We start from the raw sequence: 27,652 nt of genomic DNA, 5'->3' as shown, positions 1-27,652 counted from the left end.
CTGGCTGGTGCCCATTTAAGTCAGATTTAACAATACCTAGTACTAGAACTTGTCAACCAGCTTCATTTCTATTATTGGTTTCCTTTAGCATTAGTTTAAATAAGTCCTCTATAATAAAAGTGGTTTGTATAAATACAAGTTTAGACATTTAAGTGTAAATGGTATTGTTTGCCTGTGAGTTATTTGTACATATATGCTAAGTGAGATTTTTTGCTTTTTAATACCAATTGGACCAAATGCCTGCCAATTTTTTTCTGATGTACTGGTTTAGTTGTATAGTACAAAAAACGGGTCTTTAAAAATGAATGTTTGGTCTAAAACATTTTAAAAAATTAGTGCAAAAAAAGCCCTTCTTTTTATGTTTCTGCCCACAGTGATTTTGTATGAAAGTTCGGTGTAGGCCTCAGGAAATGGGGTTATAATGAAGACGACAGACACAACGGGGTTATAATGGAGAAGACAGACATCCCGTAGTAAGATTAACGCTTGACTGCTGCTGAACCATCCAGATAGAAGGCAGCAGCTGACCATTGCCTGGGTCTCAGCAGCACATTACTAGAAAGCTGCACAGCGGATGGTGTGGAGGGCCAGCAGCAAAAAGAGTTGCATACAGCAGTGCTAACATGTACCACTACAATTGTGAATTTCAAACACCCTCCCTCCTCCACCTGCGAACACATGACCGTTTAGAGTATACAACTGTCCACTTCAATCAAACATCATACATGTATATGTTGCTTATGAAAACACTGTGGTATGAAGCTACTTTAATTTTCTTTTGCTCAAAAACTATGAATCATCTAGCTGTAAACTAATAAATTCCTGAATGCATTTCTTATACTGCATCTCAGTATGGTTATTAGTAGAGTATTGACCTGGCTGTCCATAAAGTCCTTCTGATTCCCTCATTTCTTCATTCATTCTTGCCAAACGTAACCTATGGTTTGGAAAAGACAAGAACGTCATTTTGACTACATTGAAAACAACATAGTATAAACTATAATGCATTTCTGAGTTTCATCAGTGAAAGATACACAGAGTTTCTTTCAGTTCATCCAGTGAACACTATGCCCCCTCTCTCTGGATTGTCTTGAGTTTGTCCATTCTGGTATAAATCCATTCAAGTATTTCTTATATGCTTACAGGACTCAGAGTATAGCAATACAGGAAAAAATCTGAAATTCAACCTAATCGAACACACTTACAGAGTTACGATATCTGCATTTGCAGCTTCTACAGCTATACTCAAAGGGTCTTTCCCTTCTTCATCAGTGGCATGCTGATTTGCTCCTCGTTTTAGGAATAAACACACTTGCCTATTAAAGAAATTGCATTATTGCATAATTTCCACCAGAAAAAACAAAAGAAAACATTTTTACAGACAAACAAGCAGGATTCAATCCAGTTTAGTTTAAACCAACTAAAATAATCTGAACATCTCAAATCCCGTCCAAGTACATTTTACACAAACCCTAGCAACACAGCTTCAATCCATCAGCTCAATTAATCTGAAATGATGCCAAGATTTCAATAGTGCAGAAAGTCATTTCTTAATTTAATCAAAACTAAGCTGGAGCTGTGGAATAGTTTTTGATAAATATCACAGGTGCACCTTGCAGATCAGGTTAAGGGAATGGAGACTGTTACAATGGGCCCCTCCTCCCTTTGGAGATCACACTCAGTAGGACCAAAGGCTTTAAGACCTCATAAGAACGTAAGAATGATCATATGGGCAATACTAGGACAATGGTCCATCTAGCCAAGTATCCGGTCTTCTGACAGTGGCTACTGCCAGACGCTTCAGAGGGAATGAACAGAACAGGCAATCATCAAGTGATCCATCCCCTGTCATCCACTTCCAGTTCCTAGCAGTCAGAGGCTTAGGGGCCTGGGGCTACATCCCTGCCCATCCTGGCTAATAGCCATCGATGGACCTATCCTCCATGAAGTTATCTAGTTTTTTTGAACCCTCTTATAGTTTTTGCCTTCACAACATCCCCTGGCAATGAGTTCCACAGGTTGACTGTGCATTGTGTGAAGTAGTACCTCCTTTTGTTTTAAACCTTCTGCCTGTTAATTTAATTGGGTGACCCTGGTTCTTCCGTTATGAGAAAGGGTAAACAACACTTCTTTATTCACTCTTCATACCACTCATGATTTTATAGACCTCTATCAAATCTGCCATCCTCACTCTTCTAAACTGAAGAGTCCCAGTCTTTTTAATCTTTCTTCATAGGGAAGCTCTTCCATACCCCTAATCATGTGTTGCCCTTCCCTGTACCTTTTCCAATTCTAATATATCTTTTTTGAGATGGGGCAACCAGAACTGCATGCAATATTCAAGATATAGGAGTACCATGGATTTATATAGTGGCATCTTCTGTCTTATTATCTATCCCTTTCCTAACATTCTGGTAGCTTTTTGACTGCTGCTGCACATTGAGCAAATGTTTTCAGAGAACTCTCCACAATGACTCCAAGATCTCTTTCTTCAGTGGTAACAACTAATTTAGACCCCATCATTTTGTATGCATACCTGGGATTCTATTTTCCAATTTGCATTACTATGCATTTATCAGCATTGAATTTCATCTGACATTTTGTTGCCCTATCACCCAGTTTAAAGGGATCCCCTTGTAACTCTCTGCAGTCAGCTTTGGATTTAACTATCTTGAGTAATTTAGTATCAAATGCAAACTTCGCCACTTCATAAATGATTGGGAAAAGGTGGTGAATAGTGAATATGTTGAACAGCACTGGTCCCAGTACAGATCCTTGGGGGACCCCCATTATTTACCTATCCCCACTGTGAAAACTGGCCATTTGTTCCTACCCTTTGTTTCCTATCTTTTAACCAGTTACTGATCCAACAGAGAACCTTCCCCTTATCCCATGGCTGCCTAGTTTGCTTAAGAGCATTTGTTGAGGAAGGAACCTTGTCAAAGGCTTTCTGAAAGTCCAAGTACTCTATAGCCACTGGATCACCCTTGGCCACATTTGCTGACCCGCTCAGAGAATTTAAAGAGATCGGTGAGAAATAATTTTCCTTTACTAAAGTGGCATTGACTTCCATCATATCATGTTCATCTGTGTCTCTGATAATTATTTTATTTACTATACTTTCAAGAAATTTTCCTGGTACTAAAGTTAGACTCAATGGCCTGAAATTACCAGGATCAACTCTGGAGCCTTTTCAAAAAATTGATGTTACATTAGCTGTCTGCCAGTCATCTGGTACAGAGGTTGATTTAAGTGATAGGTTACACACCAGAGTTATTAGTTCTGTAATTTCAGGTTTGAGTTCCTTCAGAATTCTTGGGTGAATAGCATCTATTCCTGGTGACTTACTATTGTTTAATTTATCAATTTATTCCAAAATGTCCTCTACTGACACCTCAATCTGGGACAGCTCTCCAGATCCATTACCTAAAAAAAGTCTCAGGTGTGGGAATCTCCCTCACATTCTCTACAGCGAAGACCAATGCAAAGAATTTTTTTAGCTTCTCCGCAATGGCCTTGTCTTCCTTGAGTGCTCCTTTTCCAACTTAATCATCCAGAAGTCCTACTGATTGTTTGACGGGCTTCCTACTTCTAATCTACTTAAAACAAACTTTTGCCGTTAATTTTTGTCTTTTGCTAGTTGCTCTTCAAATCCTTTTTTGGCCTGCCTGATTACACGTTTACGCTTGAATCATTAGCGTTTATGTTCCTTTATTTTCCTCAGTAGGATTTCACTTCCAATTTTAAAGGATACCTCTTTGTCTCTAACTGCCTCTTTTACTCTGTTTAGCCATGGTGGCTTTTTGGAAGGGATCCTCTCGGGTTTTGTTGTTGTTTTTCTATGTATTCATACAGTTTGCACCTCTACTCTGAGGTTTTTTTTAAAAAAAAATTCCATGCAACTTGCAGGCATTTCGCTCCTGTGACCCCCTAACTTCCGTTTACCTAGCCTCCTCTTTTTTGTGTTGTTCCCTTTTTTGACGGTAAATGCTACGGTGGTGGGTTTCTTTGGCATTTTCTCCCCTACAATGATGTTACATTTAATTACATGATGGTTGCTGTTACCGAGCAGTTCAGCTGTATTCCCCTCCTGGACCAGATCCTGTGCACCACTTAGGACTAAATCAAGAATGGCCTCTCCTCTGGTGGGTTCCAGGACTAGCTGCTCCAAAAAGCTGTCATTAATGGTGTCTAGACATTTTATCTCTGCATGCTGCCCTGAGGGGACATGCTCCTTGACAATATGGGGATAGCTGAAATCCCCCATTATTATTGGGGTGTTTTGGGTTTTTTGTATTCTCTCATCTCCCCGAGCATTTCACAATCACTGGTCAGGTGGTCCGTGGTATATTCCTACTGCTATACTCTTATTATTCAAGCTATGGATAGAAATTCCAAGAGATTCTATGGTACAGTTTGAGTCATTTAAGATTTTTACTATATTTGATTCAGCTTTTTTTCCACATATAGTGCCACTCCCCATCAGTGCAACCTACTCCATCATTCCTATACAGTAGAACCTCAGAGTTACAAAACCCAGAGTTACAAACTGACCGGTCCACCACAACCCTCATTTGGAACCAAAAGTACACAATCAGGCAGCAGCAGAGACGAAAAAAAAGCAAACAGTACAGTGCTGTGTTAAACGTAAACTACTAAAAAATAAAAGGAAAGTTTAAAAAAAGATTTGACACGGAAAGGAAACTGTTTCTGTGCTTGTTTCATTTAAATTAAGATGGTTAAAAGCAGCCTTTTTCTTCCGCACATTAAAGTTTCAAAGCAGTATAAAATCAATGTTCAGTTGTAAACTTTTGTTCAGAATTATGAACAACCTCCATTCCAGAGGTGTTCATAGCTCAGGTTCTACTGTATATTTTGTATCATCATTATTCCACTAAGCTTCTGTGATGCTGATTATATCAACAACCTCATTTAATCCCAGACACTCAAGTTCACCCATCTTAGTATTTAGACTTATTGCTTTTGTATACAAACACTTGCAAAACTGGTCAGTATTTGGTTGTCTGCCTTCACCTGATGTAATTGAATGGGCCTCTTTTTGTCTGTTTCTTTTCATTTTCTGCCTGTATTTTATCAACTTCTATCCTCTCCTCTTTACTAGGATATAGAAGATCCTCTTTAATAAATCCTCCCCTAAGGGATGTCTCTGTCAGAACAAGGTGCTCCCTCCGCACCTGTCTGTTTCCCCCAGCCCTTAGTTTAAAATCTCCTTTACAATCTTTTTAATTTGACATGCCAGAAATCTGGCCGCCCACCTCCAGCGTGTTGCAAGAGAACCACCACTGAGCAGCACAAACAAGATAGAATGTACATGCTGAAGAGTCTTCAGACTCAGGCACCTGCTTGTAGCAGTGGAGAGATGCTGTCTGAAACCCTGTTCAGTTGCCCAGCACTGGCAGAGCAGTGTGTGTTGACAGGAAGAAATCAGGGACTGTTCTGGCCCCCTCTACACCAGTTCTATCTGTTTGTCACTTTCGTAAGAAGTGCAGTGCCCCTCAGGAGTTAACAGCAATTGGTAATTGAAATACGTCCCAAGTTCTTCTATCATTTAATACATATTATTCCCAAAAGGACACTGGACTTTTCAGTCTAGCCCTTTACAGTCCAATACTCTGCTTGTTAATGAATGAAAATGCTAGTTTGAAAAGGGGCTGTGCATAAAAAGCCAGAATGTCCTTAAGAATAACTTCAGCTATTCAACGTATATTAAAATGCCAGGAAATGCTGAAAACGTAAGAAGTATATTTGCAAATCAACGAATACAGAAAAGAATGGGTGTTCAACAAGTCCTGCAGCAGCGTGTTACCCAGTGTGCCCCAAGACTGTGCCATGGTGTAGTGGTCCTCTTCCTTTCACATCCCTATGGTTGACATTGGCACCATTCTGCAGCAAAAACTCACAAGTAACCAATGAGCCCTAAGGAATGAAGACAAAAGACCAATTCAATGCTTAACCCTTTAGAACCAAGACCAAACCCTGCCTTCGGTGGATTTGGCCTCAGATATCACATTTCAGTACTGGCAGTGTATATGGTCTCAACCAGGTCAGTAACAGAGAAATGTTCAGAGATCACTTTATGAGAAAGGAAGGTAATTTGATAGTCAACTTTGGTACCACAAATCAAATGCCATCATTAGATAGCAAGGCAAATAATTAGCTGTTATCACCTATCCAGTGATATTTCTACTAGTTCCCCCCATGAATCAAGATGCAGTAAGTCACATACCCCTAAGACTGCCTGAATCAGTGGTGTTGCTTTGTTTTCTTCTGTATTGACCCAGTTTACATCAGCTCCATGGGCCAATGCCTCTGCCATATCAGGAAGGTTCTTCTCATAGGCAGCTCTATAAAGCTGCAATCCTGGATGAAGCTGTTCTGAATCATGAAACAAACAAGAATCTCGCTTTTCTCCTTCTGAAAGAAAGAAGATTAATTACCTGTAATTCTTGCTCTCAGAAGGTGCTGAATACACTTAGAGTATAGAAATAGATCACTCCACACTGCAAATCCATGCCTCTGGCACATGGCAGGTCAGACTTTGCAGAACAGTGTTCTGAGCCACTGAACCATCTTGCCATTGGGGGACATAGATGGCCATGGCTAAGTTCAATAAAAGTCACCAGCCAATAAAAGTCACTTTGTGGCTCCATTCAAAACTATTCATAACCACCAAGTTATTAGTAATTGTGGAACATCACTCATTAATCTAGCTATTGTATCTGACTTCAGAGAACAAGAATTACAGCCAAGAAATTTTCTTTTCTCCCAAGGTACAGCTTGTAAAGGAAACTAGAGAGCTCCAGGGATGCATCCATAAAAAGCACCTTAACCAGCAATATATAGAAACTTGCTATTACGCTAACCTAGTAGAAACAGGGGTCAAAGGAACCACCTAGTGTCAATACAATGCATAAACAAACAGTAATGCAAAGTTTTAAATAGAGAGGCAAGATTGCTCTGAATATGAAAAAAAAAAGTACATGAAGCAGAGTTTGGGTACTCAACCCAGAAAATGGTTGTTGAGCAGATGGCACAAACCAGCATTGGTGCCATGATAGTGAGTCTATGCAATAATGCTTTGTACACACATGAGAACTGCATGTGGCTGCCCTGCAACTCCATTGCACAGGAGCTAATCTAGCAACTGTTGCAGACTTGCCCTCTGTCCGAATGTGCCTTAACACAGCTTTCAAGCTGTAAGCCTAGTTGGGAATAACAGTGAAAAATGATGTCAGACAGCTCTTCGGCATGGCATGGCATAAGGATATTTGTGACCAATTAAAGAAAAGGAAAGATTGGATGCAAGAGATTCCAGATGCCTTGGTGCAACTACACTAGTGATGTGGCTATGCTGCCACAGATCCACCAGCCTGACCCAAGGGAACTGCACCGAGATGCACAGATTCCAAGGCCAGATGGGAACACTGCGATCATCCAGTCTGACCTCCTGCATAGCACAGGCCAGAGAACCTCAGGCACAATTCCCCAAGCAGACTAGAGTGAATAAAAGGCCTGTCTGGGAAGTTCAGTTGTATTTCCAGCAAATACAAGAGAGGTACATGATGGGAAGAAGCAGCCTTGATGTACACCTTGAGGCAGGCTTCAGGGCATGAAACGTCAAGACTCAGAGCTGATACCTGGACACAGCCCTTCAGCTCTGACCTATGGAACAAAAAATAGCTACAAAAATGTTGAACAGTGCTTCTGGGCCTATCAGGCCAGCTCTGCTCTGCAACACCACTTTTCAACCCAGACTCTCGGTACCAGTGAGAGCTAAACACGGCTTAAGGGCTCCTTCCTGAAGGCTGTGTACCATGATGGTGTTAACTTATGGGATGCATTGGGGCGGCTTGTCACAAAACGGCATTCACTCCAGGATCTGACTGCAAGAGGTGATCCTACATGCCAATCCAATACAGGCACTGGAGGCTATGACTGTACCTGGGTGACACCGCTCAACTGCTGGGGTCATTCCCCAAGCGTAACAAACCAACGATCAGAACTGAAACAATCTAAAAAAGCCCCAACAAATCAGCAAAAAAGATGCATCACAGACACACAGCACATCAAAGTCTCACCACACTGGCTAAGCCTGGCCTCACTCTAGCAGTCAGGCTTGTAAATAAAAGAAAACTAAGGGTATGTCTACACTTGCAGAGTTCTTGCGCTGTAAGTTTCACCGGTGATAGGGAACCGGGGAAAGAACAGCGCTGGTTTGTGTCCTCACTTCATTCCTCAGGCTTCAGAGTGTTTACATGAGCAGCACTTCCATCCCCGATGAGAGCAGCACACTGATGGCAGCTATCCCACAGTGCAGCTCTCTCCATTTTGGGGGGGGAGGGGGGATATCGTGGGGCATCCTGGGTCCCTGCACAGCCTCCTCCCCACAAACACTGATCAGCTCCAGTAGCTCAGCATTGCTCCAAGCAGGAGATCCTTTGCTCCGTGGAGCAGCCATTGTCACCTGGCCAGATGATAGGCGAGCACTTGCCAAGAAAACAGGAAGGGACGTTTCAAAGTTCCCGGGGCTTTACAGGGGAGGGGTGGATGTCTGTTTACCTGGCATCAGAGCAGCAGAGCTGCTGGCCAGAGTGGTCACTTTAGGCACTGTGGGATATCCTCAGGAGGCTAAAAGCTCTGTAAACAGGAAGAGCGTGTCTTCACTTGCACATCACCGCAAAAGCATCACCAGTAAGAGCTATATGGCTCTTGTGGAGGTGGTTTTCTTTTTGCGGTAAAACGTCAGAGTTTCACCGCAAAAAGCCATTGGCAAGGGTAGACGCTCCCATGGTTTTTGTGCAAAAAAGGGACTTTTTCCACTTTAAATGGCAAGTGTAGACATGCCCCAAGTCAGCGATTAACTGACAAAAGAATTACAGAGAAACAGGAAACAAGTCATCTGAGATCTGCAAGCAAAGGGCAAGTCAGCATCAAGCACTGAAGGGAACTTCCAATTCCATACAAGGGCTGAGAAGCGGAGGCCGTAGCGAAGCAGTGGCTGGTTGCTGTATCATTCACAGTCGCAGCAAGGGGCAGCCTGTCTTCAGACACATGGGACATACAGAAATCTGAGCTGTCTGAATGTCAGACACACAGATCCATCAGGCAGGGAGCAATTATGACTTGTAGCTTTGGTGATCAAGTGAACAAAAGTAAGAGAAGCATGCATGTTGCCAAAAAGATGCCCGATATGTTTCAGCAATGCTGGCAACAAGGGAAGATTTCTAAAGCTATGTCTACACTGCACACCTTACAGTGGCACAGCTGTGCTGCTAAAGCCTTGCACTGAAAGGCATGCAGCGTAAGCTGCCCTTTGTTGGCAGGAGAGAGCTCTCCTGCCAACAAAATAAAACCACTCCCAACGACAGGTGGGAGATGCATTCCCGCCCACAAAGCACTGTCCACACCGGCACTTTTCATCGGTAAAACTTTTGTTGGTCAGGGATGAGTTTTTCCTCACACCTCTGACAGACAAAAGTTTTACCAATGAAAGTGCAGTGTAGACATAGCCTGAGTCTGCTACCTTCTGGTGCAAAGGGTTTACTGACACAGCTCTAGCGGAGAAAAAGATCCCAGTCAGAACTGCTGCAAAATGCTATAGAACTGTGCTAAAAAAGATGGCCTGGAACCTGGGATTGCCCCCCGCTGCCCATTTCAGCAGGGGAACGTTTGATCAGACCAGACTGGCAAGAGCAAGTATCCTCTGGGCTCCAGGTGAACAGCGGCAGGAAGAGATAACTTGGATGCTCTGTAATACCACCACCCCCGGCGCACTCCCAAACACACACACACACACAGAGCCCAGAGCAGATGTGGAAACTGTATGGGGGAGCTGAGGGGACAGAGGAAGAGGAAAAGGCTTCTCTGCCTCCTGGTGCCATCTATTCAGCAGGCTGTTGTGGGGGGTGGGGGTGGAGCTGAACGGCTCTTGTCCCTCCCCCACAACCATGCAGCAGCCTTCCTGCTGCAGCTGCTGCCCTGCTCTCTCTGCCCTACAGGTATATTGTGAATTGTGTTTCGAAACTGAAGCACCTCTGACCAGATCACCACTTTCTGGGATTAGGAAGGCATTCTTCCCTCAGGGCAACACTCCCATTTAGCCAATTAAGAGGCTAGGGCAGCACCTGGAGCTATAACAGACTAGGGAGATGCACAAAGAGAGAGACCTGGTGAATCAGAGCTGCCTGAGTGGGAATCAGGGACAGGTGAGAGCTGCCAAGGATCAGGGCTGTTGGATGGTCCCAGAAGGAAGCAGAAGGTCATTCCTGGGGGAAGGCTGAAGGCAAAGAGAGCAGCAAGAGAGGTTTGCTAGTCTATGTCCCAAGCCGGAGAGCCAGGGCTTGAGAGCACGGGAGAGGCTTACTGGCTAATGTCTCCACGCTGGAGAGCTGGACCCAGGGGAACCATGAGAGGGCTAGAGGGAGTGACGGATGCTGCCAGGTACCCGCTGGGAAGAACGGAGTTGCACTCCGTATGGAAGTGTGGGCTGGGGCATGGTGAAGGGTGCCGGGGCTGCGCCGGAGGGCTGAGGCCTGGTGGGGGCACCAGAGCTGTGTGTTGCATGTACCATTTGGATGATGCTGGGGAAACTCTATAGCATGGGACATGCTTTGTTATGATTTATGTGCATGGGACTTCTGCAATAAATGAACCTCAGAAGGGCTGTTTGTCCTCAGAAAGACTTTTGACTATTTCTACAGAGTCTGCAGGGGGGAAATCAGGCAGGTGTGCCCGTCACGCGGCAGGAGAGCGCTTCAGGCCCAGACCACCCTATGACAAGACCAAAAACACTTCAGTTTTTACTAGCTGGGCTAATGAAGGTATCTTGGGGAAATAAGAGCAACCTTTAAAGGAACTCCCAACTCTGACTGTTTCACTGCTCTGCTTTCAGACTCCAACAAGAATTGTACATTCATTAAGTTCCCACTGTTTCTGAGTGAGTCAGAATTCCAGCTACCAGGATGCAATATATATTCAACCATTTATATATGTTCCTCTGGACACCTATTTGCAATTTTTATGAATGGTGGTTAACTAGGGATGTAAGTCTTTAATGCCAGAAGCCTTCCTTCAGAGGACAGTCAAAACAGCACTGCTCTAAATGCTGTAAAAATAAATTCCAGTTTGGTATTATCGGAGGCAGAAAAACATCTTCCAGTTGGATTTAGAAGGATTCAGCTACCTTCCTGCTACCAAGCATGAGAGGGAGAATGGGTGAAAGACAATACTGCTGCTGACTCTCAGGAATTAGCAGCTATATTAAAACGACACTTGGAACATGAGGGGGAAAAAGGGGAAATCTTAGTAATACCACCAGTATTTACTGGGACCAGCAAGTCGCAGTCTGCTTTTTGCTAGCATGTTTTTAATCAGAAAAAGAAATCACTTAAGTCCCATCTTTAAGTGCAAGATCAAACGGACCTGGCTCATACAAACTGTTTGTGGAGATGGTGGAAGCAAGGTGTTCTCTACGGTCACTGGCACTGTGCTGGGTCCCACTGTCACTGCTTCTTACTGTTTTTAGGAAAAAACTTATTAGAGTTCACGCTACTAAGGTACCCACCTCTTACACTTAGTCCTGAATTCATTATCAGTTATTTTTAAGGGAACAGTGGTAACGATTCAATATTTCTAATGTATTCAAAGAAATAATCTGAAACTGCACTTTTGATCCAGACACTTACAGTGGTTCAAGCTGCAACCATTTTATAAAAAGGAAAGAGGTCAGGATAAGTCAAAAGCTTAAAATTATTTCATGGAAACACGAAGCAATGCAATAGCTTGGAGACAATGGACTATAGGTAGAGAGATGGCCACGCCACACAATGGACCACAATGCAGATGCTGAACCCGTCATGAGAGTAGTACTTACTACTACGCAGTTTTGAAGAGGTATCAAAGTAGGAGAAGAGTGAATCTAGCTCATCAGGACAGAACAGAGACTCCCGCCTCACCTCGTCGCTACTTACAGCAACCGCTGGGGACATGCAAGTTAGCAAAGCACAAAGCAGGCAGCAAGGAGGAGAAAGGGCAGGAAGAAGTTATTGGGAAAGTTTAGGATGATAAAAATAGGGAGGAAAGACTGATTAGTACATGTCTGAATTTAAAATGCTCCTCCCCCTTAAAATCAAACACACTCCAGGGCAAGTATTATATTTCCCCTGAGCCTCTGAAATAGACTTTGAACAACTGAGACCCAGCTCTGCCTTCTCTTTACTGAGATAGCAATTCAGTAAATAAAATATCAGTGACACATTTTAAAAGAACATGCTAATAGATACAAGGATAGGGGGGTGTAAATACCTGTTGGAGAAGCTGTGACTTGTTCACCAGCCAAAGGGGATTTTTCAGGGATGTTGTGCCTCTTTTCCTCCTGACTTTGAGGCAGAACTTTTGTTCCATGCTCAGGAGACACTGATGCAGGCTGTCTCTCCACAAATTTTTTTTCCACGTATTTTGCTCTGATATAATCCTCTCTCTCCTGCCTGGCAATAGACAAACATCAATGAAGTTATATTAACTTTACTGAACACAGTAAGTAGTGCACACATTCATATGAAAGCCATTATTAAAGTAATGCAGTTCAGCCTTTGAGTTATTTGCATGTAAAATCTTTTTTTTTTTTTTTTTAAGAAAGCTGAAGACAATATTTTCCAGCTCTCTGAAATGCAAAATTCTTGAACAGATTTAAAGTTCAATTTGGAAGTAAGCCCGCATCTGTTTCAGCCCAAGAGAAGAGTTTTTGAGAATGCTGAGTGAATGAACACAAGTTTATAAGAAAATCAAACTCCATATTTAGAATAGCTTACACTCCCATGATAGTGTGTCATACTTTAGAAACATCTATATACCATATCTTTATATATGTAACAGCAACCTAATAAAATATTGTCCATTTACATTTTTATGTAAATATTAATGTTATGCCTGGGAAAGTTAAAAGATTATAAGGGCTGGACACGTGAGTGATGAATGATGCTAGGTGCAAAGTAGGCAGCTGCAGCATAACCTGCACTGAAATGCGCTTTCTTCCTGACCTCAGGGTGCCATCACCAGGTACACACAAAATGTGTGGCAGAGACAAACAGGTGATTTTATTTTTCAGACACCTTTCAGGTGCAAGCTAAGAAAGAGCAATCAAGTACAGGAATAAATTAACGAAAGGGTTGATGAAACCACCATCACTGGAGTTACTGAAGAATAGCTAAGACACTCATGGGAATGATGTCAAGCATCCTGCAACAGTGGTTTTCTAGTGTCCATGCACCATGAGTGATCTGCAAAGCGTGGCGGTCCAGAGCATGAAGCTGTGTAAGAACATGCAGGAGGGAACTGGGAATTTGGGTACGGAAGTGTTCTACAAAGAGCTCTCTTATAAAGTGACCCACAGAATGAAAGTTTAGAGACCTATTGTTATGCATGATTGGGCACAGCTTGACCATGAAGCATAGGAAGGAATGAGAGGAGACAGAGTGGCAAGACCAGAAATACCTACTTGAAGGTTGTTGAGAACATAATATAAGAATTAAATGCAATAAGGTGGCGATGAGAGAGGGAACCCTGATGTGAAGGACTCAAAAGAGCACTGTTTTGTGAAGAGGTCAGTCATGAAGTGGCAGAGATAGTTGGTAGAGGTGTATTTCATTGCTGCAGGCTGACTGCGAGGAAGTGAGTAGCCCTGGAGTCAGACTGTCATCAGCATAAAAGTTGAAGTCACCCAGGTTAAGGGATGGGGACTGAGAAAAGGGAAAAACTAGGGAATCATCATCAGCACAGGATAAGGATGGCCGATGATGGCCTCCTGGAGGAGAAAGGCGAGGATTTGGACATGGCAGAGAGCTAAAGAAAAGCTGAAAGGGCCAACAGAAGGCAACAGTGTCCGGGGGGGAGGGGGAAAGAAAGGGCACCCAGAGGGATCTGTGCAAACTGCGTCCCAGGGACCAGTCACATGTTCACAAGGGCAGGAGGAGAGGGTATGAGATATGGTAGCTTTGCTGGAGATTGAGTGACAACTTCAGAAGGAAGAGAACAAGGGAAGGAATGCTGGGAGGGAGCAGCAGGTGGGAGATAACAGGGATGCCAGGAGAGCTAGGGTCATAACAAACGCTGCCAGCAGCAAAGAGATGGTGGCAGAGAAGGAGCTGAGGGAGAAATTAATGTACACGAGAACTGGTGGGAGATGAAAATAAGGTGGAACAGAAGCAGTTGAACAGGTAGAGGAAGACTTTACACACGCAGAGGAGGCTAAAGTAAGGCTCTGGCTACACTAGTACTTTCATCGGCAAAACTTTTGTCGGTAAGGGGTGTGGAAAAAAACGCACCCCTGACTGACATAAGTTTCACCGACAAAAGCACCGGTGTGGACAGTGCTATGGTAGTGGGACACACTCTCCCCCTCAAATAGCTACCGCCGCTCGTTAATTATGCAAGTGGAAGAGCTTTCTCACCAGCACAGAGCAGCTGCACGAGAGACCTTACAGCAGCACAGCTGAGTGGTACAGCTGTGGCACTGTAAGGTCTGTAGCGTAGATATAGCCTAAGGCTGGAAGAGACAGAAAGTGACAGGATTGAGGGGGGGAAGAGACTGGGGAAAGGGTGAAGGGAGCTAAGCAGAAGGCCAAAAGGGAGAATCTGGTGCAGTGCTGAGGAGAACATAAAAGCTTTAGTCTCCACCATAAGCAGCATCTATGAACCAAATTAGTTTTGAGAATTTCCTGGCAAAAGCATATCAGAGAAAAGCAGACTTTACTTCCTCGCCCCAGTAAATGCTGGGCTGCTGAATGGAAGCAGAGAGAAATACGCTGTTCCACAGAGGATTAAAGCAATAGTGATGAAAGAGTACCTGTAACCATTAGGCATTTGACCCGAAGGAGCAATGGTGCAAAATGGGCACAAATTAACAACACAAAGACAAAATTAAGTTATTTGTGCTAAGTGACAATGCAGAGAGTTTAAAGGGAGAACATTTATAGCACTAGTTACAAGAAGATCAGTAAAACCAAACTAAATCACTACCTTTGGCTTCCAGGTTGTGGCTTCTTAACTCCCATTCTTTCAACTTTTGCTTCATATATTCTATTGATGACATCATTCCCCAATTCACACATCAGCTACAAGACAAGAAAATATCAGCACAACTATAAAAGGCATTATCTCTCTGAGTGATATTCATATCTCGCCCATCACCACAGTGTTTGGGCCTCTTGAGATATCTTTCATTTACAATAGTTCAACAAACCTTGTCAGGGTAGGGGTAATGAAACAAGAGTGGTGAATAAAAGAAAACAGACTTCCAAATGAGGTAATGAAAAAATAGTTTGGGCTGGTAAATGGCAAGTACCAAAAAAGAACTACTCTGTCAAGGGACTAGCAGCAGGTTAAAGTGTGATTCTAGTCTGAAAAGTGATTATGTAAAAATTGCGCCACCCTCGTGCTCAACAGTTCTTTTATTCACTCAGCCATACCTGCACCTTTTACTGAATATACTCCTCTTAGTCCTGCAGAGCCTGCACACATAAGAGGCAATGCATTGAGTTCTAGTCCATCTCATGCATCAACAGAATCAGCTCCAAATCACTTACATCTGTACAAAACCCTCAACGGTACAGGGGCTGCACAGGTGTCACTGCAAGCAGAATTTCCCTTGCAGAACTGTTATTGGGAGTGGTGTGTCAGAAGGAAAGAATGCAGCTTGACTCTCAGACCCAGATAGAGATTGCTAACCTGACTTTTAAAGGGGCGGTGAGTACTTAATTGTAAAATTAACACATTTGAGGTGGAAATCCACAACACAAGTACGATGAAATCCGCACCCTTATCCCTGCTGCCATTTTTACAGGGTTATTCTTTAGGATTAGAAAAGCAGTAAGGCCCAATAACTTGTGAACCGTCCTAGCTAGAAACAAATGCTTTGGACCAGCTATCCAACTGCACAAATGTATAAAGCATTTTTTCTATTCATCACGTGACACTGGATCTTAATAATCACACCATTCTGATAAATACGTACTGTGACAAAGCTCCGATCTTGTCTCAGTGGGTCCCGCACTTCCTGGCGGATTACGCTAGCCTCAGAGGCTCACTGTGACCCTCCACATAGCCCTTCTCTCTCTAGAGGCACGGGTCACAGTCTACTGAGCTATTTTCAACATAAGACAGCAAGGGAGGCGAGGAGAAGCTACCCTCCCTTGCACAGTCTGTTGTCTCCTAGTCTCAGTGATTCATCGGGGAATGGAGGGGGGAGGCCGGGCCCACCCTCTACTCTAGCCTCCAGCCCAGGGACCCTTATAGTATCAGCTATGGTAGCGGACTTTTTGGAAACAGGACATGTACAATTCCCTGGGCCACGTCCCCACAGCAGCCCCCACTTCCTCCATATCTACTTCACCCTTACCTCAGGGCCTCCTTCCTTGTGCCTGATATGATTTGTACTGCTTAGTATCTCCAGCAGCACGGCTTCCTCCTACAGCTTCTGACACACATACCCACCGGACTAACTGGGCGGCTTTTAACTAGTTTCAGCCAGACCCTGATTGGCTTCAGGTATCCCAATCAACCTAGCTGTCTTCCCTGCTTTCTGGAAGGATCTTAATTGGCCCTAGGTGTTTTAATTGACCTGGAGCAGCTGCCATTTGCTTATCCTGGTAACAGGGATTTGGTTAGCCTGGGGCTAATATATCCATCTCCCACTACATTACTAAAGCCATCTGCCCTTGCCCTGTCACAGTACATACACATAACTCTCTCCTCCCCCGACAATGCGCATACACAAGAAATCTGAAACAACTGTAGTAATGTCTTGAACATCAATATTCTATACCAAGCGAAGCCTTGGAATCCCTTTTTTCAAATGGTGTTGGGCTTTGGTTTGTAACTCAGATTTCATTAGCTATTATGCTTAAATCAGGTTGAAAATGCTGTGAATAAAAAATATGATAATCCTCTCTCACTTTCCAAGGCTACTTGGCCCACTACTAATTGTTCCGTGCCAACACTCATTTCCAAGCACGAGCTCTAGACCAACAATTAGACAAAAAAATTCAATTCCTGCTACAAACTATTACTATCATTTTTAGAAACTCTTTTCTCATAAAGGATTACCATACCTTTAGAAGTTCAGGCTCCCATGTATCTAGTGTTAAGGATCTAACTTTTGAAAAGTGAACTCCTAGACTCCTAAACAGGGGAGAAAAAAAAAAAACACCTCACATTAATACATAACTACTGTATGCTAACATACTGTCTTATGTTAAGCAGGCTTACTAGTCCCTCTTGCAGATCAAGCTGTAACCTTAATTCTATCTGCATGCAGGGGTCTCTAATCTTGCCTCCGAACACATTACAAGATGGAAAAACACCTCATAATGAAGTAATGCTTTGGCCATGCTGCATGAAATGAGGCATGTGTGAAGGGTTTACCTACCTGTGTATCCCAGAACACTCAATACACAATGTGATTCCTAGGTTGATACTGGCCCAACGAGGATCTGCCAGGCCACAATCACAACAGGTGATGTTACCACCAATACATTGAACCCGCTGTAGCGCACTTTCTCCTTTTAACAACTTCTCTTTTGACTCACTGCCAGATTCTAGGCTTCCTGTAGAAGGGGATGATGATTTCTTCTCTAGTTTCTACAAAGAGGCAACCAAAAAAAAAAGAACTAGAGACACAGCAGTTAACATTACTATGGCCCTGGAGGAAGCTTCCACATTTATCTATAACTCTTTAATTGCTAAACAACTGAAAGGAAAGATGTGTAACTACAAAAACATCCAATATGCACACGCACCAGGAACCTGAGATCAGAAAATCTTGCAAGCAGCATCTGCTGGTCTGCACCTGTGCCCTGGAGCTCCTTGTGCTCAGCAGCAAGGGTTATAAAGGGAGCTGTGGACCACCTGCCTCTCCAGTTCCTTCACTACCGTGAATCCAATCCAAAGCAGAAGGGAAAGTGGGCAGGTGGTAGAATACAGATAGGGATCACGTATCTCAAAAAACCACCAGTTACAAGTAACCAACCTCCATTTCTTCTTTGAGTGCTGATCCTTGTGTATTCCACACATGGGTGACTGGTAAGCAAGAGTCAAATAGCGGGGCGGGGGGGGAGGGCACAAGGATGCAGGTGGTACAGATGTCCATAACATGTTCCAAAAGCTGCATCTGCAGAAGAGGCTTAGACTAAAGTGTAATGCTTCACGAAAGTGTGGCTGGAACCCCAGGCTGCCACCTTACAAAGGTCCACCATAGATGAGTATCAAAGAGATGCTTCTGAGGTTGCTTGTGCTCTAGTAGAATGGGCCCTTACACCGTCCTGGAGAGGGAGATGCACTGACAGTAAAGGAGGATAGAAATCCATGTAGACAGTCTCTGAACAGGTATTACTTGTCCTTGTGCTCACTCTGCTATAGCAACGAATAGTCAAGACATTTTTCTAATTGGTTTCATTCTTTGTAGGCAGAATGCCAAAGCTCATCTGAGAGTCAGGCCTCCTCTCCTTACTGGAGTTATAAACCTTTGAGAAGAATACCGGTAAGTTAATGGACTTGATTTATGTGGAACCCAGAAATTACCTTAGGGATGAATTTTGGGTTGAGGCAAAAGGATACCTTTTCTTTTTGACAAGTTCCCTATGGTAGGTTGGCCATGATTGCATTCAATCATGCTCGCTCACCATCCTGGCTGATGTGATGGTGATAAGGAAGGCAACCTTTGCGAATAGGTGGGACATCAAGCACATGGCCAGCGGTTGAAAGGGCAGCTTAGTAAGTATTGAGAATACAAGACAGAGGTCCCAGTTAGCTGTTGGCTTCACTTCTGGTGGGAAGGCCCTAGTGAGACCCTTCAGGAATCTGAGTGTTATGGGGTGAGTCAAAATAGACTAGACCTCTACTCAAAGATGCAAGGCACTGATTGCTGCTAGGTGGACCCACAGCAAGTGAATAGGAAGGCCCAACTTCTGAAGAGTGAGGAGGTATTCTAGAACAAACAGGAATACCTGCTGTCTCTGGAGATAAATGATTTTGTTGTGCCCAGGTAGAGAAGTGCCTCCATTTAGCAAGATAGCATTTTCTGATGGAGTCTTGTCTGCTGTGATTAAGAATAGTTTGATGAACAGCCTCCGAACATGAACGCTCTAGGTCTGATCCCCTTCCAGACACCAGGCCGTGAGGTGGAAACCGTATGGGCTGGGATGTCTAGTCCTGCCATTCTCTAGTGATGGATGCAGGAAGGGTTGGATGGTGGGTGGGTAGACATTCACAGGAGGTCTGGAAATCAGAATAGCCTGGGCCAGTTGAATGCAACAACAATGACTTGCACTTTGTCATGATGAATCTCCCATAGAACCTACAGCAGCAGCAAAACAGGGGGAAAAGCTCAAGTGGTCTTTCCAGGATTGTAGAAGGGCATCGCCTTGGAGTCCCAACCCAGTGCTGCTCTAGTGCAGTATATGTTGAACTCCTTGTATATCAGAGATGAATAGGTCCCAGGATGGAGTTCCCCACTGAATGAAGATTTTGTTTAGCACTGAATTGTGTATCTACCACTCAGGGTCAGTGGAGTAGCTCTTTCTCCTTGAAGTTGATTCCTTTTCTGGTGTGGATACTTCCCTCAGAAGGACTGAGCCTGAAAGCCCAGGTGATTATGGGTATGGGAGGGCGAAGATGTCCTCCAGGGAATTATAAGCCTCAGTCTATAAAACTTCAGCTCCACCTTACAGTAGTACAGTGAGCAATCAGACAGGGAAAGGCACCTCCCAGCCAGTCATTGACACTAAACCAACTTCAAGTACACATCCATTTTCCAGCCCAGGAAAGGAGAATGGTGGACCACTGAATGTAATGGAAAGACATCCCGGCTCTTGAATCTAGAGGGGATCTCCACAGTCTGTATGACCATGAGTCACCATGTAAGGGGGGGGGGGGGGAGGGAAGAAGCTTTGTAAAAGCAGGCATGTGTCTTAGGGTTGGCCTCCAGAAACTGAGGAGCAGTCTTTAAGCCGGAAGCTGTCTGAACACTTGATCCCCAAGCTAGGGGGATACGTGGGAAACCGTCCAAAGGCAATAGGTAACTCATATTAGAAAAGGGATTTTATCTAATACAGAAGAACAAAGCCTGATGTTGCGTTCATGTTTATTTTATGTGTAACCTGACTGTTTGCTTTCCCTCGCTATTTCAGCTTTGAATCGGTTTTTCTATTAAGTAAATCTTTTGTTTACTTTACCACCCCAAGCAGCCCTCTATTTGCAAACTGTGTGGCATGTGGATGCCAAAGTGAGTGGATGGCCAAGGGGCTGATGGAGGGGAACAGTCTGAGCATAAGTTACCTAAGAACTCGGAAAGGATGGACTTGGGCAGACTCAGGACTAGAAGCGCTATTGGGGTTACCCTACAAGTAGTAACTGGGCTAGTGGAAGCCAGGGTGAGACCCTGGGCTTGTAGGTAGGTGTTGCCACTGAGCTGTGGACAGTCGAGCCTAGTGAAATGAGAGATTAGAGCTAGGTCCAGGGTGGACAGAGTTCAGGAACGGGCCAAGGGTCAGTACTGGAGGGACAGAAGCTGAATGCCAGAGCCAGAGGGTCAACCAGAGTCGTAGGAAAGAAGTGGAGCAGAAGTGGAGCAGTGGAGCCAGAAGGGAACAGGGCTGGAGCAGAGCAGGGGCAAGCCCTGGACGCAGGCTGGAGCAGGGCTGGAACAAGGGCAAGCATAGCTGCAGGATGGTACGCACTGAGCATCCGCTCATCTACTATCGGGCCAGGCTTATAAGCATGGCTGGTAAATCAGCAGCCAATCAGGGGCTGTGGTTACTCTGTCAGTTCAAAGGCACTGCAGCTGGGCTCATTGACTGCCTAGCAGCGAAGCTACTCAGGGAGGAGGCCAGCAGCTGGTCCAGCATCAGGGATGTGAGCTACAGCAGAAGAGCATGAAGGCACCTGAGGTTATAGGGCAGATGGTGGGAGAAACACTTACTGATCTTGGTGATCTCCAAAATGTCACACTTGCTCCTGTGCACCTTACCCTCATGGTTGGGAGGCTTAAGTGGGACTAAGTCTTTAGGACCTGAACGCGAGAACTCACCCGATTTGGAAGGAGTCGAGGAGGGATCCTTTCTCTTGGGAACAGACCCGGAAGGGCATTTTTTCTTGTTTCTGTGATAGGTGCCTGACACAAAGTTTTTAGCTTTATCAGATCTGGCCTCCGCTCCAGAGCTTATGCTCGGAGGGGTGCTACTCGAGTGCTGAGGCCAACGAACGGGGAACTCACCCCAGCCTGGATCCAACTGAGGTCTCACCACTTTATCCATGAGGTATTTCCTCAGTTGAAGTTCTCATCCCTCAGGTCCAGGGAGGAAAGGGCAGAGAAACGTGCCTCTCTAAGGCAGTAAAGATAGCACTGGTGGTCGTTGCTGACCAAGTAGCAGCAAGGACAAGAGAGAGTTCTTGAACCCTGGGCATAGTTCTCCTCCCAAGAGGGGAAATGGAGAGGGTCCCTGGTGCAGGGAAAAGCTGATCTACACTAACTATAAAGAGACTACCAAATACACTAGACTAAGAACTGGATGCAACTATATTTATAGATAAGAAAGAGTGCAAAGTTATCTTCAGACACAAGAGATTCCGACTCAGGCCATGTGATGGTAAGAAGGAACTGCAGAGGCAGTTGGTTCATACCTCCCCTTATACCCTGGACGCAGGCATGGACCAGGGCACAGGCATGGACCAACAGACACTACTTGAAAGGTTTTTGAGTCTCAAGCACTTGATGCACATGCATGTCACATGTGGAATATACATAGGGACAAACATGGTTAATCCCCCTACAGTGAGGTGGAGAAAAAAAAAATCAGTATTTCAAATTTTATTTTTAAAAATAGGATTTTTTATTTAAATATGGGTTGATTTTTAAAAAAACTAAATCATTTAAATTTGAAACTTTAACAACCTATGTTAAGGACTAACCTTAGTATAATCTATTAAAATCAGATACATTAAACAATAGTAAGCAGTACATGCTTGTCGCCAAGTTTCAAAGAAAGTCAAACCACTGAACTTGTGGAATTCACTGGCTAAGTACCTGCACCCAGAGTTTGCTGAAGTGCTAAATCAGCTTTGATAGCAGTAGTCTTTTTTACAGGTACAGAGAGAATAATTTCTTAATTTCAGTTTATTAAACCAGTTCAGTTAAAAAACTAGTTCATTCAAAGTAAGAAAACATCTGGAAGCTGAAACAGCAGGAAAACTTGTTGTCCTCTCCCACTCTACAGAACAACAACTGGGTGTTCGAGGATGAAAGCTACTAGTTCTAAAATCTTGAAGGACATGGTGACCAGAAAAAATTAGTTCAATTCACTAACAGATAATACTTTTGTTTAATAAATCAGTTAGTTTTAAATGCAAGACATGTTTTTATAACCATTTTTTTCCTTATGCATACAGCTCATTTAAGGTCATTTTATTTAACTAATAAACAATTTGAAATGCTTGTGCATTTTAATTGTGTTTGAATTTCCATCCAAATACAGCTTGACACAAATCACAAGTTAAAAAACTAATAATTTTACTAAATAAGAAATGCATCATTCACCACTTTCTAACATAAAAATGTAAAAATTAATATTCTGAATAAATGTAAGTTAAGCTATGTAACTGCTTAAATAAATGTGTGTAGATGATAGTGTATCCTCCTAGTCAGAAAAACTGGGTAAAGACTCTATGTAGTTACGAATCAACATATTTTAATAGTTATCAAATCAATGAGAATCAATCTTTCTGTAGAAAAATACAAATGCAAAACAAAATTAAAATTGATGACAAAGTCTCCTGCTTGCTGATCTAAATTATTAAAAATCAGTGATTTAAATAAGTGACTTAATCAATCCATCTTGCTTCATTTACATTGTTAAGTTTGTCTTGTGGACAGTTTCCTGCTCTGCAGCAAGATGTCAAGGACTGCCAGCAAACAACAACTCCTGGGGAACATCAGCCAGCCAGTATCCAGGCAGTCATGTTCAGTTACTCTGGGTTCAGGTGCAGGACTTGACTGTTATTCTGAGAGAGCAGGCGAGGCAGACTCAGTGAGGTGACTGGCCTCTGAACTGACAGTCTCATCAGGTATGGTACCAGAAATGTCTGGCCCAAGCGGATGCTATCAGGATGACTGTCCCTGAATCCTGCTTGAACTTTCACAGGACCCTGGAGAAAAGCATATATGAGGTCTGGAGACCAAGGGATGAGGAAAGCACCTGTGAGGGATCCCAGACTCCGCCTCCTCTGGAGCAGAGCCTCTAGCATTTGTCGCTGTGGCATAACACAAACAAGTCTATTGTTGGGTAGCCGCATCTGCAAAAGACTGCCTGGAGGGCCAAGGGCTTGAGGGGCCACTTGTGGCTCTTGGAGAACCTCTGCTGAGCTGGCCCACCAAGATGTTCCTAAGGCCTGGGAGATGGAGAGCTACTGGGTGACCTGGAGCCGAATACTCCATAACCACAGACTCATAGCTTCTTGGCACCAGGGGGAGGATAGGGCCCTTCCTTGCCTGTTGATGCAGTGCATCACTATGGTATTGTATATAAGCACTTGCACAGGGAGACCCTAAAGGAGAGGTAAGAATACTCTGCATGCCAATCGAATTATTTGGAGTTCCAACACACTGATATGAAGGAATGACATGAGAGCCAACCACTTCCCCTGAATCTGGAGTTGGTCCAAGTGTGCTCCCCACCTATAGGTGGAGGTACTCGTGATCAGATTATTCTAAGGGAGGGAGGCAGACAATGGAGCTCCTGTGCACTCCTGGTCTGGGTGTATCCACTAGTCTAATGAAGAAAGGCTCTCTGTGGAGAGGTATCCACATGTCCTTACAGTCTCTCTTGGGTTAATACACAGATCTTAACCACCCTTTGAGGTTTAGCAAGCTGCAGGTCATACACGACATGTGCCCCAGAAGCTTCAGGGAGATTTTCACTTGCGTTACTGGGTGCACATAGAATTGTTGTATGTCTGTCACTGATGTCTGGGTGCTGTGGCAGGTATCCTTTTGCCAACTAGGAATCTATCACTGTTCCTATGAATTCTGTATATTACATCAAAGTCTGTGTGGATGTTGTGACACTATGCCCCATATGCTTATGATATGAATGTGGCATAACTAAGACAGGTTTTATGCAAGATGAGTCATGTAAGGGATTGGAAAGGTTATGATTTACTGAATATGATTATCCTATTTGTAGGCATGTGTCATTTCTGTATCTGAAGTTAGGAATATAGACTATGTATCAACTACAAAAGTGTTTGCACCTGGGGAATGCCCACAAGACTGGCTGGTTAGTCAATGAGCCACTAGGGAGGGCAATAGGACTTTGAAGATGCTAATCTCCCACCTTCCTGAGAAGCTTCCTGGGATGCTGCTTTGACATTGCAGGGTCATGTGATCCTGTCACCTGGTACTGGACTCCATCTTGGCCTGCTAGTATTTTTCCACAGAAGGGGTAGAGACCAAACTGGGAAATAAAGGATTCCCGCCATATGTAAATCCTATTTAAGGCAGGGAAGAAAGTTAATCAGGGCTCCTTCTTCACTGAATCCTCCCACAGGATGACTGCTGAGAAGATCTAAGAAACAAGGACTTGGGGGGAGGGCAGGGAAGAGAGAAGAGTTGAGCCTGGGCCAGAAAAAGTCATCTGGCCTGTGAAAGAAATGCCTAAAACAATATTTAGGTGCCAGTTTCTTTAGTGTATTGAGCTTAGTTTGCATTTGCTTTATTTGCTCAGTAATCTGCGCTTTGATCTGTTTGTTAACCCTTATAATCAATTAAAAATCTATCCTTTGTAGTTAATAAACTTTTTGGGTTTACACTCCAGAAAGGGCAATTCCCAAGCTGAGTCTTTCCACGCAGAGCTGATTTCCAGTGTCTATGTCCTTCTGCAGCCGGGTGTGTCCCTACCTATCTGTGTGTGCTAGAGGAGGCTTGAGGGCCTGGCACAGCAGGACAGGGTGAAGGAGTGCAGGCTGGTGGAACAGGGGGGCTCAGTGATATCCCAGTACAGGAAGTGGCACCCCGGAAAATCGGGATCAACCCGTCACAGTGGCGCAGAGAGCAGGGTAGCGTGCACAGCTTATTGCTCTGACACACTGGTGGTGATTTTAAGGGAGTTTTAAGTGTGTTGGCTAGAGAACAGAAAGTGGTTACCAGTTTGTTATTTTCTGTTTGCTTATTTCGGGCAAGGGAAGTAGGGGCAGAAAAAGCAGGAAAATGAGTGATAGTGAAACAGTTGCAAAATTGGAGCTCTGCAGATGGCAGGCAGCAGAAAACGAAAAAGAACATAGAAGACGTATGGAATTACAGAGTCTGCAGATGGAGGCAGAAGCAGCTAGGCAAAAAGCTGCCCTGGAACTGCAAGCCAAAGACATGGAGGAGAGAGAAAAAGTGAGACAGCATGAACTGGCCTTGCTAGAGAAGCGGAACCAGAACCCCATACCAGGGGGCCCCACCTCTCCAAAAATCCACAAATGGGAGTGGTTGTGTTCTGCATATAGCGAGACTGGGGACATTGCTGAATATTTCATCACCTTTGAAAGGCTGAGTGCTCCATGAGATTGCTGATGATCAAAAGATGACCACTTTAGTTCCAGAGTTGTCTGGGAGAGCTCTGGATATATTCAGTAAGATGCCAATTAGTGATACTTCAAATTATGGTAAATTTAAGGAATTGGTTTTAAAAACTAAGTTTCAGATTACATCTGAAACTTACAGTAAAATTTAGAAGCCTTAAGAGAGGGGCTGGAATGAGTAATGTGGCATACGTAAACCAAATGAGACATTTACTGGATAAGTGTGTAAGGGGAAAAGGTATTTCAAGCTTCGAAGAAATGTGTGATCTGGTTGCCTAGGAACAGTTCCTGAATATGTCTAATGATGAGGTGAAACAGTGTCTATGGGATAAAAAAGGTGAAAAAACTGTTGAAGAGCTTGCTACTTTTGCGGAGGAATTTGAATCCCAAGCATCTATTAGTAATAAATCACAGGCAGAGGGGTTTAAGTTTGGTGGGAAGCAGGGTCCCCATTTTACCCCTGGGAAGAAGGAGGGTGAATGGGAGGGTAGGCTCTCAGCTCCTCAAGTAATTCCTCCAGTCCTCGCCCCAACTCTCCTGAAAAACAGAAGAGCCCAGAAGGTGCTATCATTGTAATTCCACTGAGCACCTGAGGAATAAATGACCAGTGCTGAGTGGGAACAGGCAGCAAGCAACTCATGGAAATGCTGCTACCCAGAGCACAGAGGCACCTCAGGCAATTGCCACTTATCACACAGGGTTTGTAAAAATAGCAACTGCACAACCTGGCGGGAAGCACAAAGGCTGTCAGAGTAAATGGCAAAGAACTCCCTGGGTGGAAGGATACTGGCACAGAAATTTTTGTGGTCAGGAGAGATCTTGTTCAGGAGGAAGACATACTGCCAGGACAGATGGCAGAGCTTTTGTTGGTGCGGGGGGGTCACAAAATCCTTGAGCCTTTGGTTAAAGTGCACATGGAAATTGAGAATTTGCAAGCTGAATTAACAGTTGCTGCTGTTCCCCATAACCCAATCCAAATATTATTGGGGAACGACTTTTTTAATGTGGCTCAGGCTGTCCAGACCAAAGGGTAGGGCTCTGTACTGAGAGCAGGATGTTCGTACCATGAACCGCAGGAATTGTTTATGTTCCAGGACTATTTAGATATGGAAATAAGTATCCTATAGGTCACGAGCTGCAAACCAGTCCATAGGATCCAATGGGGGTTGATGGAGGTTAAGGTGACCATCCAGAACTTGAAACATCAATGAAGGAATTCAGACGTCACAGAACTAGGATGGGTCTCCACCCACCATTCCTCTTTGGGATCAAGAAGTAGTGGGAGTAGAAGCATTTTCCTCTCAATGCTTGAGGAACTTCCTCTACAGCTCCCAGTTGTAGCAGGGAGCTGACTTCTAGTTGTAGAAGTGCCTCATTAGAAGAGTTCCTGAAGAGGGACGGGAGGTGGAGGGTGGGTATGGGCAAGGTGAACAGTTTGAAACTGGGTGAGAACCTTTCTTCACAACCTCTGGGACCCACCAGTCCAAGGTCATCCTAACTCAGACTTCTTTGAAACAATAGAGGCCAAACAAAAACCAAGGGGGTGGATCCACAGATGATTTAGCTGAGTTCTCAAGTGTCCCTTCCAAACTGCTTCCTTGGTGTTTGTCCCCGCTGGAGGGCTATGGAGGGTGAGACCGAGGAGCAGTGCTAGTGGAACCATTGACATTTCCTCAGTAGTCCTGAGAGACACTGTCGGAATTGTTGCTAGGACTGGTATCTGAATGAGGACCCAGATCTCTGTAGTTTTTGGTATTGTTTACCCTGGGCGCTGGAACACATGCTGGTGCTCTGCAAGGTGGTTGAGGCCACCTTGCCCCTTATTCTCTCATCTACAGGGGGAGCAGAACCACACCTGTGCCCTTGGAGCCCTCAACAGACACTGTCATTCAAAATAACCCAATCCGTGCACATGGGGTGCATGCACTCCAACAGTGAAATCTGTGTAGATAATCACTCAAAGAAGTTATTGATTCAAAACATAATGGTCAAAATAACCTTACCAGATAAAAAGTTAATT

General features: G+C 44.1%; 1 protein-coding gene across 4 annotated transcripts in view; it reads right to left on the bottom strand.

The window, feature by feature from the left end:
- Nucleotides 1-27,652, bottom strand: part of ACAP2 (ArfGAP with coiled-coil, ankyrin repeat and PH domains 2) — a 107,657-nt gene that overhangs the window by 9,218 nt on the left and 70,787 nt on the right. For 2 of the 4 annotated variants that reach the window (XM_074963320.1, XM_074963321.1), the window contains 10 exons: nt 17,444-17,655; nt 17,127-17,196; nt 15,037-15,131; nt 12,325-12,506; nt 11,894-11,998; nt 11,443-11,535; nt 6,248-6,435; nt 5,828-5,937; nt 1,206-1,316; nt 876-937 (listed from right to left, as the gene is read on the bottom strand). In XM_074963320.1, coding sequence (XP_074819421.1) covers nt 876-937; nt 1,206-1,316; nt 5,828-5,937; nt 6,248-6,435; nt 11,443-11,535; nt 11,894-11,998; nt 12,325-12,506; nt 15,037-15,131; nt 17,127-17,196; nt 17,444-17,655 — 1,228 coding nt within the window. The remainder of the gene's footprint in view (nt 1-875; nt 938-1,205; nt 1,317-5,827; nt 5,938-6,247; nt 6,436-11,442; nt 11,536-11,893; nt 11,999-12,324; nt 12,507-15,036; nt 15,132-17,126; nt 17,197-17,443; nt 17,656-27,652) is intronic. The other 2 variants (XM_074963322.1, XM_074963323.1) reach the window with 2 other exon arrangements.

This window comes from Natator depressus, chromosome 9 (assembly GCF_965152275.1).
Source record: "Natator depressus isolate rNatDep1 chromosome 9, rNatDep2.hap1, whole genome shotgun sequence".
Classification (NCBI taxonomy): domain Eukaryota; kingdom Metazoa; phylum Chordata; order Testudines; family Cheloniidae; genus Natator; species Natator depressus.
Note: the sequence above shows the minus strand (reverse complement) of the source record. Positions and strands in the feature narration are given on the sequence as shown.